Source organism: Selaginella moellendorffii, unplaced genomic scaffold (assembly GCF_000143415.4).
Source record: "Selaginella moellendorffii unplaced genomic scaffold, v1.0 SELMOscaffold_1, whole genome shotgun sequence".
Classification (NCBI taxonomy): Eukaryota; Viridiplantae; Streptophyta; class Lycopodiopsida; order Selaginellales; family Selaginellaceae; genus Selaginella; species Selaginella moellendorffii.
In genome coordinates this window covers 3,299,308-3,315,444 of record NW_003314262.1, presented here as the reverse complement: position 1 = coordinate 3,315,444, position 16,137 = coordinate 3,299,308, and the positions used below count along the sequence as shown (strand labels likewise).

The 16,137-nt window shown below is 49.3% G+C and overlaps 7 protein-coding genes across 7 annotated transcripts; 5 read left to right on the top strand and 2 right to left on the bottom strand.

Annotated features, from left to right (window-relative positions):
• Positions 1 to 242: 242 nt before the first annotated feature.
• LOC9630503 lies at positions 243 to 2,090 on the top strand. Its single transcript, XM_002962016.2, has 2 exons — positions 243 to 455; positions 504 to 2,090. The coding sequence occupies exons 1-2, from the start codon at positions 440 to 442 to the stop codon at positions 2,036 to 2,038; spliced, it is 1,551 nt and encodes a 516-aa protein (XP_002962062.1). The 5' UTR covers positions 243 to 439; the 3' UTR covers positions 2,039 to 2,090.
• Positions 2,091 to 2,186: 96 nt separating this feature from the next.
• Positions 2,187 to 3,729, top strand: LOC9657879 (pentatricopeptide repeat-containing protein At2g13600). Its single transcript, XM_024679569.1, has one exon. It carries the CDS (start codon positions 2,231 to 2,233, stop codon positions 3,704 to 3,706), a length of 1,476 nt encoding a protein of 491 aa, XP_024535337.1. The 5' UTR covers positions 2,187 to 2,230; the 3' UTR covers positions 3,707 to 3,729.
• On the top strand, positions 3,721 to 6,395 carry LOC112340487 (pentatricopeptide repeat-containing protein At2g13600-like). The gene has a single exon (XM_024679509.1). It carries the CDS (start codon positions 3,728 to 3,730, stop codon positions 6,374 to 6,376), a length of 2,649 nt encoding a protein of 882 aa, XP_024535277.1. The 5' UTR covers positions 3,721 to 3,727; the 3' UTR covers positions 6,377 to 6,395.
• On the bottom strand, positions 6,343 to 9,642 carry LOC9630502 (probable methionine--tRNA ligase). The gene is made up of 16 exons (XM_024679518.1): positions 9,522 to 9,642; positions 9,260 to 9,404; positions 9,040 to 9,193; positions 8,840 to 8,986; positions 8,561 to 8,791; positions 8,373 to 8,513; positions 8,229 to 8,319; positions 8,070 to 8,176; positions 7,896 to 8,010; positions 7,731 to 7,849; positions 7,615 to 7,680; positions 7,433 to 7,561; positions 7,251 to 7,385; positions 6,846 to 7,187; positions 6,696 to 6,797; positions 6,343 to 6,638 (listed from the first exon to the last, which is right to left on the bottom strand). The coding sequence occupies exons 1-16, from the start codon at positions 9,616 to 9,618 to the stop codon at positions 6,414 to 6,416; spliced, it is 2,346 nt and encodes a 781-aa protein (XP_024535286.1). The 5' UTR covers positions 9,619 to 9,642; the 3' UTR covers positions 6,343 to 6,413.
• Positions 9,643 to 9,658: 16 nt separating this feature from the next.
• On the bottom strand, positions 9,659 to 10,936 carry LOC112347907 (vacuolar protein sorting-associated protein 32 homolog 1-like). The gene is made up of 6 exons (XM_024679591.1): positions 10,641 to 10,936; positions 10,486 to 10,585; positions 10,349 to 10,434; positions 10,183 to 10,274; positions 10,007 to 10,121; positions 9,659 to 9,945 (listed from the first exon to the last, which is right to left on the bottom strand). Exons 1-6 carry the CDS (start codon positions 10,710 to 10,712, stop codon positions 9,733 to 9,735), a joined length of 678 nt encoding a protein of 225 aa, XP_024535359.1. The 5' UTR covers positions 10,713 to 10,936; the 3' UTR covers positions 9,659 to 9,732.
• A 1,070-nt stretch (positions 10,937 to 12,006) lies between these two features.
• Positions 12,007 to 14,526, top strand: LOC9657878 (inositol-3-phosphate synthase). Its single transcript, XM_002962014.2, has 10 exons — positions 12,007 to 12,383; positions 12,452 to 12,520; positions 12,598 to 12,733; positions 12,791 to 13,038; positions 13,110 to 13,336; positions 13,408 to 13,523; positions 13,579 to 13,755; positions 13,816 to 14,004; positions 14,065 to 14,127; positions 14,204 to 14,526. Exons 1-10 carry the CDS (start codon positions 12,193 to 12,195, stop codon positions 14,321 to 14,323), a joined length of 1,536 nt encoding a protein of 511 aa, XP_002962060.1. The 5' UTR covers positions 12,007 to 12,192; the 3' UTR covers positions 14,324 to 14,526.
• A 184-nt stretch (positions 14,527 to 14,710) lies between these two features.
• Positions 14,711 to 16,058, top strand: LOC112347910. Its single transcript, XM_024679599.1, has 7 exons — positions 14,711 to 14,998; positions 15,177 to 15,232; positions 15,316 to 15,386; positions 15,477 to 15,577; positions 15,645 to 15,722; positions 15,781 to 15,877; positions 15,935 to 16,058. Exons 1-7 carry the CDS (start codon positions 14,903 to 14,905, stop codon positions 15,967 to 15,969), a joined length of 534 nt encoding a protein of 177 aa, XP_024535367.1. The 5' UTR covers positions 14,711 to 14,902; the 3' UTR covers positions 15,970 to 16,058.
• The last annotated feature ends 79 nt before the right edge of the window (positions 16,059 to 16,137 follow it).

Genomic DNA, 16,137 nt, shown 5'->3' with positions numbered 1-16,137 from the left:
AATGGAAGTAATTTGGAAATGCGTTAATAACTTGAGTTGTGGAGTACATTGTTAAACAGAACCTTTGAAAAGAAGTGGCATAGTGGCATAGTCAATACTTGACACGAGGCTTGACACGAGGAGAACGGACAGTGATGACGTGGCAAGGGGGTCGGGGGGGTGGTTTGTAGTGCATTCTTGTGCCTCAGAGGCCAATCTTCTTGCATGATATCATCCTCTGATTGAGATATCGTGACGAGCCGGGCCATCCCTGTTTTCTCGCAATCTAGGGTTAGGCGTCACGCCAGAAGGATCTGGGCTTCTTCCACGCAAGAAATTCGTCTAGAGGGATTCTTTTTTTTTTTTTTTTGCGAGGAATGTTTTTATTCTTTGAGAAACCTACTATAGCTTATTTTTTCTTAGACCGCTACACCGTGCTAGGGTTTTCGGCGACAGCGAGATGAGCGAGGAGCTCGGTATGATCTAGGCGTCACGAATTATCTCTAACAGTTTCTGTGTGTCAGATCCTTTTCTCGCTGCCTACGGCCGGGAGGTAAAGCATGCCAGGCTCCAGGACCGCTGCCTCCACATCCCGTCTGGCTTCTTGGGCCGTTACAACCTGTCCAAGCTCTGGGTCCATCCAAACTACCTTTTCATGGATCAGTTCATTGCGGAGAAGTGGAGCAGGGTCGTGAATGAGAGGAAAGGGTTGAAGAACTTCCACATCGTTTCAACGCCAGGTATTGGCAAGACGTTCTATGGCCACTACTTCTTTCACAGTAGAGCTCAGGAAGGACAGAAAGTAGTGTGGAGGACCGAAGATCCAGAGTACTTTTTCTTCGACTTCTCGCTGGACGATCCTCTGGTGCTGCAATCGAAATGGTATACTCGACCGCGGGGGTGGGACATGACGAGCGTCTGGCTCATCGTCGACGGGGGCTCGAGGGGAATAAGCCACCTGGGGCCTCTCATCCAGTGCGTCGGATCGCCGGATCGCACTGGCTACCACGAGTTCTCCAAGGACCATGGCTATATATGCCGCCTGGGAGCCTGGTCTCTCGAGGAACTGCAGCAGTGCAACCAGGAGCTTGAGCTGGGAATGACAGACGAGGAAATCGGTGTCCGCTTTTACTACTGTGGCGGGCTACCAAGGCTTCTCTTCAACGCGGAGAAGTTCTCGGTGGCCGCGCTCCAAGGGTTGGTGCACGAGGCAGCTGCCAGGGTGGAGAGCTGGAGAAAAGTGCTCCACTGCACACTCAACTCGGACAAGGACCCCGCTGTTTCTGATATTCTGCTCCACTACCGTCTTACGACTGACAGATTCGACTCGAACATACACCTGGTGTTTGGCTCGGACTGCATTCAGAAGCTTGCTTTTGAAAGGTTTGAGGAGCAGGGGTTTCAGGCTTTCCGTGACTTTTTCGACTTATGCCGGGGATATCCGGTTGCAAACACCTTGGCGGGCAAAATATACCAGCAGCACGTCCACAAGGTACTTGCCACTGGAGGTGACGAGTTTGATCTTCGATCCCTGGAAGAGGAAGGTGACGGCGTCGAACTCTTCCATCGGAGGCCAACGTCAGTGAAGCGGCTGCGCGAGTGGAAAGTGTTCGTAAAGAAGCGCTGCGTGGGGTCTGGTTTCAACGTATACGCCAAGGACGTGAGTCCTGTGGACGCTTATCGTGCGGGGACGGAGGAATCACGGGGCCTTGCAGGCTTGCCTGACAATTGCTTCGTGGAGCCTTACGCGTCAAACGAGAAATCTTTCGATTCGCTGGTCACTCCGGACGTAATTCTCCAGGTTACAACATCAGCCACGCATCCGGTCTATTGGTCCAAGATCCACGAGCTCGTTCAGGGGTTGGATGAGTTGCATGACAAGCTCAAGCTGGTGCGTCCCAAGCAGTACAAACTCATCTACGTCGTTCCCGAGCCTAGCTTTGAGGGATACACGTACCAGGGCTTCAAGAAAGACGATGGATCCTTGTATCAGAGAGAGGTTGCCGGGATGAACAGGGTTCATCAGTATGTGATGACTGTTCCATGGAGTTTGTATTAAGCTCTTCAAAAGTGACTAAAACAGAAACCTGGTGGCTCTTGTTACAAAAGAATCAAAGTTTAAACTAAAACTTCCGCTCGCGTTACCTTTGCTAAGAACTTCATACTAAAGTGAGCCAGAGGTTACCACTTACATCATCTGTAACAATCGAACGATGATCTAAAAACCTCTTTTTTCTTCCAATGCCGCGCGATGTTGTTGCGATTGAATCCAGAGCTCAAGGAGCCACCACCAGTAGCAGCGAGAAAGACCCACGCGCTGGATCCCAAGCGCGTCCACTTCTTCAAGTCCATGCTCAAGCTCCACGGTGACGCCAAGAACCTGGACGCCGGGCGAGCGGTCCACCTCCAGATGATCACCAGCGGCTACCACCGCGACCGCTACCTCTGCAACCTCCTCATCCAGATGTATGGCCGCTGCCGCAGCGTCCACGACGCCATCGCCGTCTTCCACACCGTGAGCCGCAAGAACGTCTTCACCTGGACCATCCTCATCGTCGCTCACACCCACAACGGCCTCTTCTTCGAGGCCGTGGAGCTCTTCCGCGAGATGGACGTCCACGGCGTCCAGTCCGACGAGTTCACCTTCTCCGCCATCCTGGAAGCCTGCTCCAACCTCGGCCTCGCCTTCCTCTCGCTCGGCAAGACCATCCACTCGAGAATCCACCAGCAGGGCCTCAAACTCACGTCCGTCCTGGCGACTTCGCTCATCAGCATGTATGGCCGGTGTGGCTGCGTCAACCCCGCCGTGAAGATCTTCCACAGCCTCGAGAACCCGACGGTGATATGCTCCACTGCCATGATCGACGCGTATGCCCAGAACGGGCATATCGAACAGGCTGCGGAGATCTTCGAGAGAATGCAGCTCCAAGTCCTGGATCCCGACTTGATCGCCTGGACTGCGATGATGACGGCGTATAACCAGCTCGGGCATGCCAGAGAGGCGCTGCTTCTCTTCCGGAAGATGGACCTCCAAGGTCTCGAGCCGGACAGGTTTGCATTCGTCGCTGCTATTGACGCTTGCTCTAGCATCCCGTCACTGGAGCAAGGCACTGTCCTCCACTCTCGCTTGCTAGCCTCGTCGGTGGAATGCGATGGTGTCGTCGGGAACGCGCTGCTAAACTTCTACGCCAAGGCCGGGCTTGTTCACGAGTCGAGGAGCCTCTTCTCGAGCATGAAAGTGAAGAACGTCGTCACCTGGAGTGCCATCGTCGCGGCCTATGCGCAGAACGGCCACCACGAGCCGGCGGTGGAGCTCTTCCGGGAGATGCTGCTCGACGGCGTTGCCCCCAACAAGGTCACGTTTGTCAGCCTTCTCTTCTCGTGCAGCCATGCCGGGCTCGTCGACGAGTCGCTCTACTGGCTGAGCTCGATGCTGCCGGACTACTCCGTCAAGCCCCTGGAGCAGCATTGCGTGTGCGTGATCGACATCCTGGGACGGGCTGGAAGGCTGGACGAAGCCCAGAGACTCTTGTCCGGTCGAAGTGACTTTAACTCGGAGCTCGTCCAGCTCGTGTCGGCCACGCTGCTCGGCTTTTGTAACGTTCATGGGGAGTTTAGTCGCGGCGCTGGCATCGCGGAGCAAGTCCTAGAGCTGGAGTCCGAGAAGGGACAGGCGTACATCTCAGTGTCGAACTTCTACGCAACAACGAAAAATCCAGGTGAGTGAAACCACCATTTTGCTTACCTCATGCAAGTGGAAACTTGCGAGATCTTTGCAACTTCGCTGCAATCCTGCGGAGAGATCAAAGACTTAGCACGAGGTAGAAAGATCCACGCAGAGATACTGAAAAGCAGTCACGGGGGAGATAGGTACCTTGCAAATCGTCTCGTTGAGATGTATGGCAAGTGCCGGAGCGTCGAGGAAGCAAGAGCTGTTTTCGATGGTATCCAGCGAAAGAACGTCTTCTCCTGGACCCTGATGGTCACAGCATATACCCGCAATGGGTACTCCACGCTGGCTCTCGAGCTCGTCAAGCAGATGGTCTCCGAGTCCGTCAAGCTGGACAGAATTGCGCTCCTGCGAATCGTCGAAGCTTGCGACCAACCGGACGCTCTCGACCAAGCTCGAGAGCTCCACACAAGATTTTTCCCTGGAGCTGCTGCAGCTGGAGATGTTGTTGTAGCTACTGCTCTCGTCAACATGTATGGGAGATGCGGGAGCGTGAGCGATGCCAAGACCGTGTTTGACGAGATGCAGCACAGGAACATCACCTCCTGGAACGCGATGCTGGTTACGTACTCGTTGAACCAGCGGAGTCTGGAAGCTCTTCGTTTCTTTCGCACCATGCTGCTCGAAGGCGTCAGGCCGGATAGCTTCACGTTCCTCAAATCGCTGGATGTGTGTTCTAAGTTAGGAGAGCCCGCTCTAGTTCACGGGGAGCTGCTCCATGCCTGTAGTGTCCAAAGCCAGGACAAGCCGGACGTCCTCGTTAGCACTTCCACCATCAACATGTTTGCAAAGTGCGGTACCTTTCAAGACGCGTATCGTGTTTTCGAAGAGATGGTGGAGAAAAGTCCGGCTTCCTGGAGCACGATTATATCCGCTTCTGTCACTCATGGCTTCGACCGCGACGCTCTTCAGCTGTTTTTCCAGATGCAGCAGCAAGGAACGAAGCCGGACAGCTTTACTGCGGTCGCGCTGCTTATATCCTGTTCCAACCTCTTAGCTCTGGGACACGGCAGGGTCCTCCACTTGATCAGTAGCGAGGAAGGATGGATCGAGTCGGACGTTGTCCTTGGAACCAGCCTCGTCAACATGTACAGCAAATGTGGAAGCTTGTACGAAGCGGAAGAAGTCTTCAAGAGGATGCCCACGAAAGATAAAATCTCGTGGACTGCCATGGTGACTGCCTACGCTCAAAACGGCCGTAGCGAACAAGCCTCAAAACTCTTGCAGGAAATGCAGCAGCAGGAGCATCTTGATCCAGAGAAGTTCGCTTGGACTGCAGTTATCTCGGGACATGTCCAAGAAGGAAAAGCTGGCGAAGCTCTCGAGTTTTTCAGACGAATGGAGCAGGAAGGAGTGAAGCCCGATGCAATCACCTTCGTAAGCGCCGCGGATGCTTGCGGAATGATGGGAGACCTCTCAAGAGCCGTAGAGATCCATTCCAGGATCAGCCAGTCCTGGCCTTCAAACCAAACCGACGTTGTTCTTGGGTCTGCTCTGATCAAAATGTATGGAAACTGTCGAAGGCTGGCGGATGCTGCTCAAGTTCTCGATCAAATGCCCCGTACCAACGTAATATCCTGGACGTCGATGATCCTCGCTTGCGAGCAGAACGAAGACAACGAAGCAGCCATCCGTGTCTACCGAGCCATGCAGCTCCACGGCCACAAACCGGATCCTGTTACCATGGTCACTGTCATCAAAGCCGCTGCCAATCTCCACGACTTGAAACGAGGCATAGAGTTCCACGCACAAGCAGCTGCCTTCGGTTTTGCAACCTCCACCGTTGTTGGAAATGCTCTGGTCACACTGTATGGGACGTCCGGGGACTTGCAAGCAGCCGAGAACGTCTTCAAAGAGCTACTCCAACAAAGCGTTGAGGACGTTGTCACTTGGAACTCCATGCTCTCCGCCTGGAATCAAAATGGTCTGCCAAACCAAGCCTTGGGTACCTTCCAGAGAATGCTCCACCACGGTCGCCATCCCGACAAGACCACCTTCGTCAATATCCTGAACGCCTGTGCCGGAGATCCTTCTAAGTTGCTCCAGGGGGTGAAGATCCACGCACTGGCTGCCGCTTGCGGCCTGGACTCCGACATTGACGTTGCTAACACTCTGCTACATATGTACAGTCGTTGCGGGAACTTGTCTCGAGCTCGAAAAGTTTTCCATGCTCTCACCCAGAAGAACGTCGTTTCCTGGAGTGCCATGGCCGCAGCCTGTGCTCACAACGGTGACGCTGACGGAGCTCTACAAGCCTTTCGAGGAATGCTTCACGGAGGTATCCAGCCCAACGCCGTCACCTTCATCAGCATTCTGTCTGGATGCAGCCACACTGGTTTGATGGACGAAGCTGTCAGCTATCTGTACGCCATGAGCAGTGACCACAACCTCAAGCCCACTGTCCAGCACTATGCCTGTCTACTAGACCTGCTTGCCCGAGCTGGGAAGTTCCACAGAGCCGAAGAACTTGCTACTCATCTGCCAAATCCCGTGGCCTGGAATTCCCTGCTCGGCGCTTGCTTGGTGCATGGTGACGCCGAAACAGCAGCTCGAGCAGCTGATACTGCCGCCAAGCTGCAGCCTCTCGACTGTGCACCGTACGTATCACTCTCGAACGCTATGTCCACTGGAAAGAATCTGAAAACAAAACTCAATTATTTCCAGTAGAACTGGAGTCAGTACAAAAAGTTGTGTTTATGAACCACTACTTGATGGAGCCGCTTGCGAGGGATGCCACCTTGCAAACTCCACCAGTGGTTGAGAATGGTGCTCCCTTGTACACTGCAATCAGCTCACTGCTTGTCTGCAAATCAGGCTGTACGACTGCCCAGTCTTTAGGCTTGAGCACAGCGTCAGCGTCGCCTTCATACCCCGGACAGGTTACTCTCTCGCCGATAACAGCACCTTCAGGAGGCTCTACCAGTTCCACCTGCAGTGAAAAATGATCGGTTTAGTATTGACGCTGCCTAAAACCGGCTAGTGTTACCTTTGTCTCCTCCTTGTTTGAAGCTGCCAGAACCATCGCTTGAGACAGCACTCCTCGCATCTTCGCAGGCTTGAGATTACAGATGACGCAAACTCGCCGATTCTGTAGAAAAAGAAGCCATTAAGAAGAAACGAATCTCAGTAGATTTACCTCCATCTCCTCTAGTGGTATGAACTTCACCAGACCGCTAACAACCGTCCTCGGAGTGTCTTCACCGACGTCAATTTCTTCAACATACAAAGAATCTGCATTCGGGTGCTTTGCAACTTTGACGATCCTGCCTACTCTGATATCAGCCAGTCTAATGTCCACAGGTGTCTTAACATCAGCGGCGTTAACAGTAGCGTTCTTTTTCTTCGGTTTGGCATCAGCCTTCGTCTTGATATCTGCTTTTGCTTTGACGTCCGCTTTCTTTGCTGCTTCTTCCGAGCAGGCACGCTCAGCCTGAGACCCAGCAAACCTTTTACGGTACGCCTGAACTTCCTCGTCACTCTGAAAAAAGAGAAAATCAAACTTGACGAAGGAAACCAAAAACAGAACCAAATTTTGAAGTACCATCTCAAAGAATATTGTATCGGGTTGTCCAATGACATGACCATCTCGGAGGAGAACCCAGGGAGTCCTGAAAGCCTCCACATCCGCATCAATGAGCGAAAGATCGGATAAGTCTAATCCTAATTGTGATGCGACCTGTAAAGAAGTCAAGAGAAGCTCTCAACTGAAACAGTTTGTTCTACCTTCTTTGAAAAGGATGGCATGAACGGCTCGAGAATGGTCGCCAAAATCTTAACAAGACCAATTGCTGTCCTTACAACTATATTGCAAGACGGGCGGTCTTCTTTATAGAGGCGCCAAAATTCCGACTCCTACGGGATCAGCCCATTAAATTTGAACGAGATACAGTCACGTCAAAACTTACTTGCAAGTAAGAATTGCCAAGGCTTGAAATGCTCATCGCTACCTTCAGTCCGTTTTTGAGTTTCGTCTGGAATGCAGAAAGTCAGACGAACACTAAGAAACAAAATACTCAGTAACCTTCTCCATCGAATCTACGTATTGCTGAAGAAGCTCTGACACTTCTTCTGCAAGTTTCACGGTCAGCGCATGCTCCTCTGCACCCGGAGCATCAGGTATCTTTGAACCGTATCCTTGGCCTGGATAAAAGATCATAAGCATAGAGGCGCATTCATTCTTTCCCACCTTCAGGTTTTGCTAAGAAGCTCAGACACCTGTGAACGAAATTCCCAAGGTTTTTTAACAGCTCATTGTTTTGTTTAGCCTGCAAGTCGGCCCAGCTGAAGAACGTATCGGCAGCCTGAAATAAAAAGATCGGTCGTTTCTTTTGCGGAACTGGATAAAAGTTCTAAAACTCACCTCTGGACGAATGGAGAGAAGATAGTATCTCCAGACTTCAACAGGAACATTCGTATCCTGTGCATCGTTGCCAAAAACTCCAATGCCCGCACTCTTTGAAAACTTAGCTGTTTTAACTTCACCAGTTAATACACGCATACAACAACTGAGATGACATACCTCCTTCATAATTCAGATACTCTGTGGCACTCAATGTTTTCATCATCGTCCAGCGCTCGCCCGTTCCCAACAAGGTGCAAGGAAAAATCACCTAAAATGGATGTCAGAAACCAGATGACTACACTGAATACAACAATGTCTCACCGTGTGAAACGTCACATTGTCTTTCCCCATGAACTGAAAAAGCTCAACATCTTCCGACTTCCACCATTGCTCCCATTCGGGAGTGTAGTTTGCAGTGATCGAAATGTAGCCAATAGGAGCATCAAACCAGACGTAGAACACCTAAAGGAGGCTCTCGTCAGTTTAGAAAACATCAGGCTCAAAAATACCTTGTCCTCGAATCTGGGTAAGGGAACCGGAACTCCCCACTTCAGATCGCGCGTTATACATCTGCCCTTCAAGCCATCTCGGATCCATGCATTCGTGATCGTAATAGAGTTTGAACTCCAACCACCAGCTATAGATGTTTTCTCGACGTAATCCACCAGCTCGTTCTTTATCTTGGGCAGATCAAGGAACAGATGCGTTGTTTCTCTTAAATGAGGACTACTGTTGCAAATCTGCATGAAACCGAAGAAATATAACGTACAAGTGATTGACAATCTTACCTTGCACTTTGGTTCGACAAGCTCCCCCGGGTTTAGAACGTGCGTACACTTCTCGCATTGGTCACCTCTGGCCGTCATTCCACACTTGGGACAAGTGCCAATGACGAACCTATCAGCAAGAAACCGCTGGCAAGACTCGCAGTAAAGCTGAAACAAATACCCGTCAGAGAGACAGAGAAAGAAAGAAAAACTCTACATGCCTGATTAATCTTGTCTTCATAAAGCCTATCTTGCGCAAGCAGCTTCTTGAAAATCGACTGGCAGATCACAGTTTGCTCGGGGCTAGACGTTCTCCCAAACTTATCGAATCGGATATCAAACCAGTCATAGACTTTCTTGTGCACGTCGTGGTACCTTAGACAAAAGTCGAAGATTTTAGTTCTCGTACTAGGAAGAACAAGGGTAAAGAGCAACTCTTACTTGTCACAAATCTCCTTTGGGCTCGTCTTCTCTTCCAGGGCCTTAGTCTCAGTCGCTGTGCCGTATTCATCCGTCCCACACATGTAGATGATATTGTAGCCCCGCAGTCGGCCATATCTCGCGAAGACGTCGGCGCTCAGCACAGCTGCAACAGTCGCAAACTAGACTAAGAAAGATTTCGACAGAAATTCGATCGAGAAGGAAGAAATCCTCGAAATATTTCGCTGGAAAAAATAAGCCAAATCGCGAGATCAACACTTACATCCGATGATATTTCCGAGATGCGGCACGTTGTTCACGTATGGCAGCGCCGATGTGACGAGGATGTTCCTCCGCCCCGCGCACGGCAGCTTCGCCATGGCTAGAACCCTAATCCCCAAAACCCTAAAACAAAGTGGCTCTAAAACTCTCTACTTCGGAATAAAACCATGGCGAAGAAGAATACAATGGGATGGATGGAAATGCTTGGTTTTTTACAGGGCCATTTCCGCCTGTAAGGCCGCTAGTTCATCGTCCTCGGCGACGTTGGTGGCAGGGACCCGTTGTTGAGGAACTTGAGCTTGAGGAGCTCGGCTTGGAACACGATTTGGAGCTGGGATTGGCGTCGGAGCAGCTGTCGCTGGCTTGAGCAATTGTTCTTCCAACTCCGCTCCTTCCAAATCCTCGAGCTCGGCCTCCAAATCATCCTGGAACAGATAAGAAAGATCAAACAAAGCTTAGAGTTTCTCTTTTTCTCGGATCTCTTACGTCGTCAAATTCGCCGGCGGCACCGAATGGAGCCGAGAGAGCTTCCTGGATTTGCTTGATGTTCTCGGTCTGCTCGTTCACCTCATCCATAGTTTTGTCTACGTCGTCGATGTTCCTGAGAGATGACCAACGAGCTGATGAATGGAGAAAACAGAAAAACCTTGAAGAGAACTTACGTAGCTTTTTGGATTGCTTTCATGGCTGCAGCTCCACTTCTCAGAGCGTCGACTGTTTCCGTGGTTGCCTTCGCGCCCTCAAGCAAAATCATCTAGCAAAAGCACACAAAACCATAAACCCAATCACCACCAATCTTTTGAAGTCAAAGGAAGAGGAGACTCTTACTTGATCATGAATTCGCAGCTGAAAGTTTCCTAGTTGTTCGATGTGAGTCTCGTAGATCTTCTTTTTCTTGAGACAAGCAATAGCAGCTGCACTAGATCACCATCTCTGAGCTTCATGAAAACAATCTCTATGCTCACCTTTCTTGTTCTTAACACGCGTGTACTCTCTGGCCTTTTCGATCTCCGCCGCGATCTTCTTCTGGAGCACCCTCTCCTTCTTCTCTAGCATCTCCAAAGTCTAGAAAACAAATTCAATCTCCAAAGCTAAAGAAGCAAGAGATCCAAAAACACACCTCATTTAGCTTGTCGAGAGTAGTCAAAGTCGATGGCTCAACCTTGGGCTTGCCAAACATCCGACTAAACATGGCTGCCGCCTCAAGAGTCCGATCAGATCGCCCAGGAATTCCACTCGCCTAGCACTACGATCTATCGATCGCCAAAGAAACTCCCATCCACAGCCCCAGGGCAGCGCATTGACCGATCGCAGCGCCGTGTGGAGCACCCAGTCCAAGCCTAGGGCGCCCGAAAAGCCTACCTTCGCTTTCTCTGCGCTCACAGTCGCCTTCGTTACCCTATTTCCTTTGAGAAAATGCGCAGGGAATATGCGCTTTAATACCGCCGGGAATCGAACCGTTAAAAAACAAAAGTTTAAGCAGATGCAAAGTTCGATTCCATTGCCGGTCCAAGTCCACGTTGACTGAAACGTTGACCATTTAACTTTGACCATTTCATTCAAGAACCCTAAAATGAAAGATCCTTTGGATGATGTGACTTTGGATTAAATTAATGTTCCCAGACTGAGGGAACAAGCTCGTCCACGATGGGCAATCCCTCCCCAACCAGAGAATCTCAAGAACCCTAAAAGCTGGGAGGCGTCAAAAGCGCCACCTCGATCGAGCCGCTGGCCCCAGCAGTCTAGATCATCCACCGTCACTCTGCAAACGTCCTAGAGCATCTTTCCTGCGGTGGACACGAATCCTCCACGATACTTGGCGCCAGCATACGTTTCCAGAAGGGGGTCTGGACAAAAGAGACACACTGAAAATAACAAGGACAATAATGATACAATATACTATAGCAAATGTTTGATGGGGGAGTGATCAATTAGATTTTGATTTCGATGATCCCTCAATCGGTCTCTCACATTTTTTGACGGGTTCGATCCCATGCTTCTGATTGGGCACAACAGGATTTAAAACATTAATGGATTTAAAATATGATGATATTTTGATCGTTCTCTCACATTTTTAATTTGGGTGATCAATCAATCGCTCTCTCACAGATAGTCTAGTCTATAACGAGTTAGGTTTTCACGAGCTAACTAGGAGGATATAAAAGCCTCGTCGTCTCGAGGTGTGAAATTTTTGAGGGAGCCAAGAACATGCGACAAAAGAACAAAGGTTTGAGCGGTGGAGATCCAACGGTGAGTGATGCTGATCCCACAACGAAAAAAAATACTCAAAATATTCCTCTTTAATATACAATTCTCCCTCATTTTTTCTATCCATTTTTTAACAAAAAACAATCTGGAAAGAGACCATTTCTCTCCACAAAATTTGCACTCGCCAAGTGTTGCGCGTCACACACCGCCGCGCTAAACGCATGAAGGTTAGGTTAGAATAAGTTCTGGAATATTCTCCGGGCCTAGACAGGTTTGGTGTAGGTTTGGAGGCGCTTTACGAATATTTAGGGCTGCCGAGGCCCCGGCATTTCCTCTCAGCTGGTTTCGCTCGATCGATCGATCGCATCGGCCGCTCTCTCCCACCTCGCAGCTCAGTTCTCGATCGGCTGAGCTAGATTAGCTCCTTCTATTCCTTTGATTGCTCGCGTCTTGCTTGCTCGAATATGTTTATCGAGAGCTTCCGTGTGGAGAGCCCCAATGTCAAGTACTCGGAGGAGCACATCAGCTCTGTGTATGATTACAACACCACCGATCTCGTCCACGAGAAGAATCGCGAGGGCAAATACGAGTGGGTCGTGAAGCCGAGCACTGTTACATATGAATTCCAGACTCAAAGGAAGGTCCCCAAGCTCGGGTCAGCGAAATTTTTCTATCTCTTTCTTGTCGATTTGTTCTTTTTGTCTGATCGAGTCTTGGCTACAGTATCATGCTTGTTGGCTGGGGGGGAAACAATGGATCCACGTTAACTGCTGGAATCATCGCCAATAGAGAGTGAGCCCTTTGTCAAAGAGTTTTTTTTTTTTTTTTTCCCCGTGTGTAACTCACTCTTGGGGGTTTGATCCGCGCAGAGGCATCTCGTGGGTCACCAAGGATGGTGTCCAGCGACCAAATTACTTTGGCTCAGTTACTCAAGCTTCTACGTGTCGAATTGGCTCTTTTAGAGGAGAGGAGATCTATGCTCCTTTCAAGAGCTTGCTTCCCATGGTAACTAACAACAATCAAAGATGGTTCTTGAGTTTTGGTTTCTTGTATCACTTGCAGGTGAATCCCGACGATGTTGTTCTTGGGGGATGGGATATCAACAACATGAACCTCGCAGATGCCATGGAGCGAGCGAAAGTTTTGGACATGGACCTCCAGAAGCAGCTGAGACCTTACATGGACAAGATGGTGCCACTCCCGGGGGTTTACGACCCCGATTTCATTGCAGCCAACCAAGGTTCTCGCGCAAACAACATCTTCAAAGGCTCCAAGAAAGAGAAGATGGATAAGATCATCGAGGACATCAGGTACTTCGTCGAATCTCGATTGAGTTCTTCCTCTCTTTCTTTTCTCATGTTTTCGCTTTCATCCCTTGCAGACACTTCAAGTCACAAACCAAAGTGGACAAAGTCGTGGTTTTGTGGACTGCAAACACGGAACGCTACAGCGATGTGATTGTGGGCCTGAATGACACGAAGGAGAACTTGTTCGCTTCACTCGAGAGAGACGAGCCCGAAATCTCTCCCTCCACTATTTACGCCTTGGCATGTATCCAAGAGGGTGTTCCTTTCATCAACGGGAGCCCCCAGAACACTTTTGTCCCAGGTGTCCTTCGTTTTTTCTCCCAGTTTTTCTCGGTTTGCTAAGAAGTGTGTGTATGCACGGTGCATGGCCAGGTGTCATTGACTTTGCTGTGGAGAAAGGAACTCTCATCGGTGGCGATGATTTCAAGTCTGGACAAACAAAGATGAAATCCGTGCTCGTGGATTTCCTGGTCGGTGCTGGCATCAAGGTAAAATCTCGTTTTTCTCGTATTTTTCCGACTCTAAATCCGTCTTGTCTTCCAGCCAACCTCCATTGTCAGCTACAATCATCTTGGTAACAATGATGGAATGAATCTATCTGCGCCGCAAACATTCAGATCCAAGGAAATCTCCAAGAGCAATGTGGTTGACGACATGGTTTCTAGCAATGCCATCTTGTTCAAGCCCGGTGAACATCCTGATCATGTGATCGTCATCAAGGTAAAACAAACGCTTGATTTTTTTCTAGGGAAAACTCCCGAGTTTGCTTTCGTTTTCTAGTATGTTCCTTACGTCGGTGATAGCAAGCGGGCCATGGACGAATACACGTCCGAGATATTCATGGGAGGCAGGAGCACCATCGCCATGCACAACACTTGCGAGGATTCGCTGCTTGCAGCCCCGTTGATTCTCGACTTGGTCCTCCTCGCCGAGCTTTGCTCCCGGATCCAGCTGAAAAGAGAAGGAGAGGTAAGAAGAGAAACAACAATCTATGAGACTTCGATGATTCTAAGCTCTTCACTTTTGCAGGAAAAGTTCCACTCTTTCCATCCAGTTGCAGCCTTGCTGAGCTACATGACAAAAGCTCCTCTGGTAAGATCGATCTCCATTCCTTTTATCTCCCGTGATCATTGATGAAGCGCTCGTGTTTCCCGTGATCTTCTTCCAGGTTCCCCCCGGTACTCCGGTCATCAATGCATTGTCCAAGCAGCGAGCGTGCTTGGAGAACGTTTTGAGAGCCTGCATTGGATTGGCCCCCGAGAACAACATGCTTCTCGAGTACAAGTGAGAGGATGAATGGTAGATGGAAGGATGATCCAAGCAAAGCAACCAAAGTTGTGTGAAGAAAAAAGAAAACAATCCAGAAAACAATCCATTGTTGTTGGAGATGGAGGCGATCGGTAGTCTTCGTGATGTTCTCGTCCATCATTGTAATGCCGCTGTGGCCGCAGATTTTTTCGATCAAGCAAGATCTTGTCATTTATCTTCTAAGTTCCTTTTTCTTTCTTTTTCCTGGGTTTTAAAGTCCCGGCATTTCGCCATGATTTTAGAGAAAGAAGGTTTTCACTTGATCGAATCAGAAAACTTCTCGGTGATCTCTCTCTCAGAAGTTGCATGAGCTTGGATCTTGGTAATAAATTAAACAGTTTAGTAAGAGCTCTCTCTCTCTCTCTCTTTCTCTCTGTTTTTTTTTTGTTCTCTTAGGTAGTGTGTGTTCTTCGCGGGTACGAGCCATCATGGATTGAACCAACAAAGAAGAGAGAGAGAGAGAGAGAGGGGAGGGGAGCGTCTAGGAGTTTAGTTTCCAGCGCAAAGGAAGGATTTTGCGGGATCTAGGAGGAGAGACGAAGAAGAAGAAGAGAGAATCATGAACTTCAAGGATCGGGGGAGCGATATGTGGCGAGTATGGCCGACGCTGATGAGGAGGGCGCTCCCAATCTTTGGAGCCGAGGAGCCGCAAGCCGTAAGTTTTGGCTGGATTTCTTTGGATCGCAGGGAAAAAAAACGACTTGGGGGTTTTTGGTTTTGCTTGCTTGCTTGGTCTTGGTCGGTGAATGAGCATTTGGACCACTGGTGGGAATGATCCATGCATTGGGTGCTTGGAATGCGGGCTTGCGGCTGATATTCTGCCGTGCTTGCAGACGATTCCAGCCCGAAGATCAAACGTACCGGCGTCCGTACGGATGGATCCCGACAAGTAAGTTGTATCATCTTTGTCTTAGCAAGAACAAAGTTTCGCGATGGTTAATTCCTACTTTCTTTGTTCTTTTGCTTGCCCAGGCCTCGTCCTTGGCGATATGTTCGATGGCAGAAAGCCAACGAGAAACAAAATCTGATGCCCAAGCCAAAGGGTGAGAACACTTTGTTTTTTCCTGTTCTTCTCTTCGTTTTTCTTTTCTTCTTCTTGGGTGATGTTTCGATCTCTCTACTTGGTTGTGTAGTGAGCAGACCCAAAGGAAACTACGTGTACAAGGTTCTACCCGGCGAGGACTTGGGAGACATCTCCTCCAAGCACGAAACTTTCACAGAAGTTGTCATGGAGGTCAGGCCAAAGTTCTATCATCCCTGTGGTTTGATCCTTTCGTTTCTTCTTGCATTACTTTGCACAGGCAAATAAGATCTTAAACCCGGCAAATGTTGCTACCGGCCAGCTCCTCTGGATCCCTCGGACTCATCACATACAAAAGGTTGTTCTCTTGGGCTTCATCGCTAGAAAACTTTGAGCGTGACATGATACATCTCCAGGGAAACACGCTCTGGTCTCTCTCTCGCAAGTTCAAAGTTTCCATCTCCACAATCCAGACTGCGAACGGGATTGAGAATCCGGATCTTATATTCGCGGGTGAGTGCCAACCTCGTATAAGTTTATAGCACCCAATCTTCACCCTCGCATTTCCAGGTGATATTCTAGTGATCCCGAATGAACAAAAATGACTTGGATGGTTTTCGCCACCAAATTTTCTGGGTATTGTATCACATAAAAGATACTCCAAGCAAAAAAAAAGTAAAAAGTAAAAACCAAACTTGTAAATTCTTAAGTTGTAGAAATATTTGAGTTTTGTAAAAAAAAATATAATTTTGTGGTAATATCGGGTAAAAACT

Bases quoted from the DNA above. Each gene is read 5' to 3' on its own strand.
- LOC9657879 (XM_024679569.1), top strand. From the start codon at position 2,231: ATGTTGTTGCGATTGAATCCAGAGCTCAAGGAGCCACCACCAGTAGCA.
- LOC112340487 (XM_024679509.1), top strand. From the start codon at position 3,728: ATGCAAGTGGAAACTTGCGAGATCTTTGCAACTTCGCTGCAATCCTGC.
- LOC9630502 (XM_024679518.1), bottom strand. From the start codon at position 9,618: ATGGCGAAGCTGCCGTGCGCGGGGCGGAGGAACATCCTCGTCACATCG. The intron at 8,177-8,228 runs GTATGTCATCTC...AAGTTAAAACAG, and splicing joins GTATCTGAATTATGAAGGAG to CTAAGTTTTCAAAGAGTGCG. The intron at 6,639-6,695 runs GTAACACTAGCC...TTTTCACTGCAG, and splicing joins CAAACAAGGAGGAGACAAAG to GTGGAACTGGTAGAGCCTCC.
- LOC112347907 (XM_024679591.1), bottom strand. From the start codon at position 10,712: ATGTTTAGTCGGATGTTTGGCAAGCCCAAGGTTGAGCCATCGACTTTG. The intron at 10,586-10,640 runs GTGTGTTTTTGG...TTTGTTTTCTAG, and splicing joins CTCTCGACAAGCTAAATGAG to ACTTTGGAGATGCTAGAGAA. The intron at 10,435-10,485 runs GTGAGCATAGAG...GATCTAGTGCAG, and splicing joins GCGTGTTAAGAACAAGAAAG to CTGCTATTGCTTGTCTCAAG.
- LOC9657878 (XM_002962014.2), top strand. From the start codon at position 12,193: ATGTTTATCGAGAGCTTCCGTGTGGAGAGCCCCAATGTCAAGTACTCG. The intron at 13,039-13,109 runs GTACTTCGTCGA...CATCCCTTGCAG, and splicing joins AAGATCATCGAGGACATCAG to ACACTTCAAGTCACAAACCA. The intron at 13,756-13,815 runs GTAAAACAAACG...TTCGTTTTCTAG, and splicing joins ATCATGTGATCGTCATCAAG to TATGTTCCTTACGTCGGTGA.
- LOC112347910 (XM_024679599.1), top strand. From the start codon at position 14,903: ATGAACTTCAAGGATCGGGGGAGCGATATGTGGCGAGTATGGCCGACG. The intron at 14,999-15,176 runs GTAAGTTTTGGC...CCGTGCTTGCAG, and splicing joins GAGCCGAGGAGCCGCAAGCC to ACGATTCCAGCCCGAAGATC. The intron at 15,878-15,934 runs GTGAGTGCCAAC...TCGCATTTCCAG, and splicing joins TCCGGATCTTATATTCGCGG to GTGATATTCTAGTGATCCCG.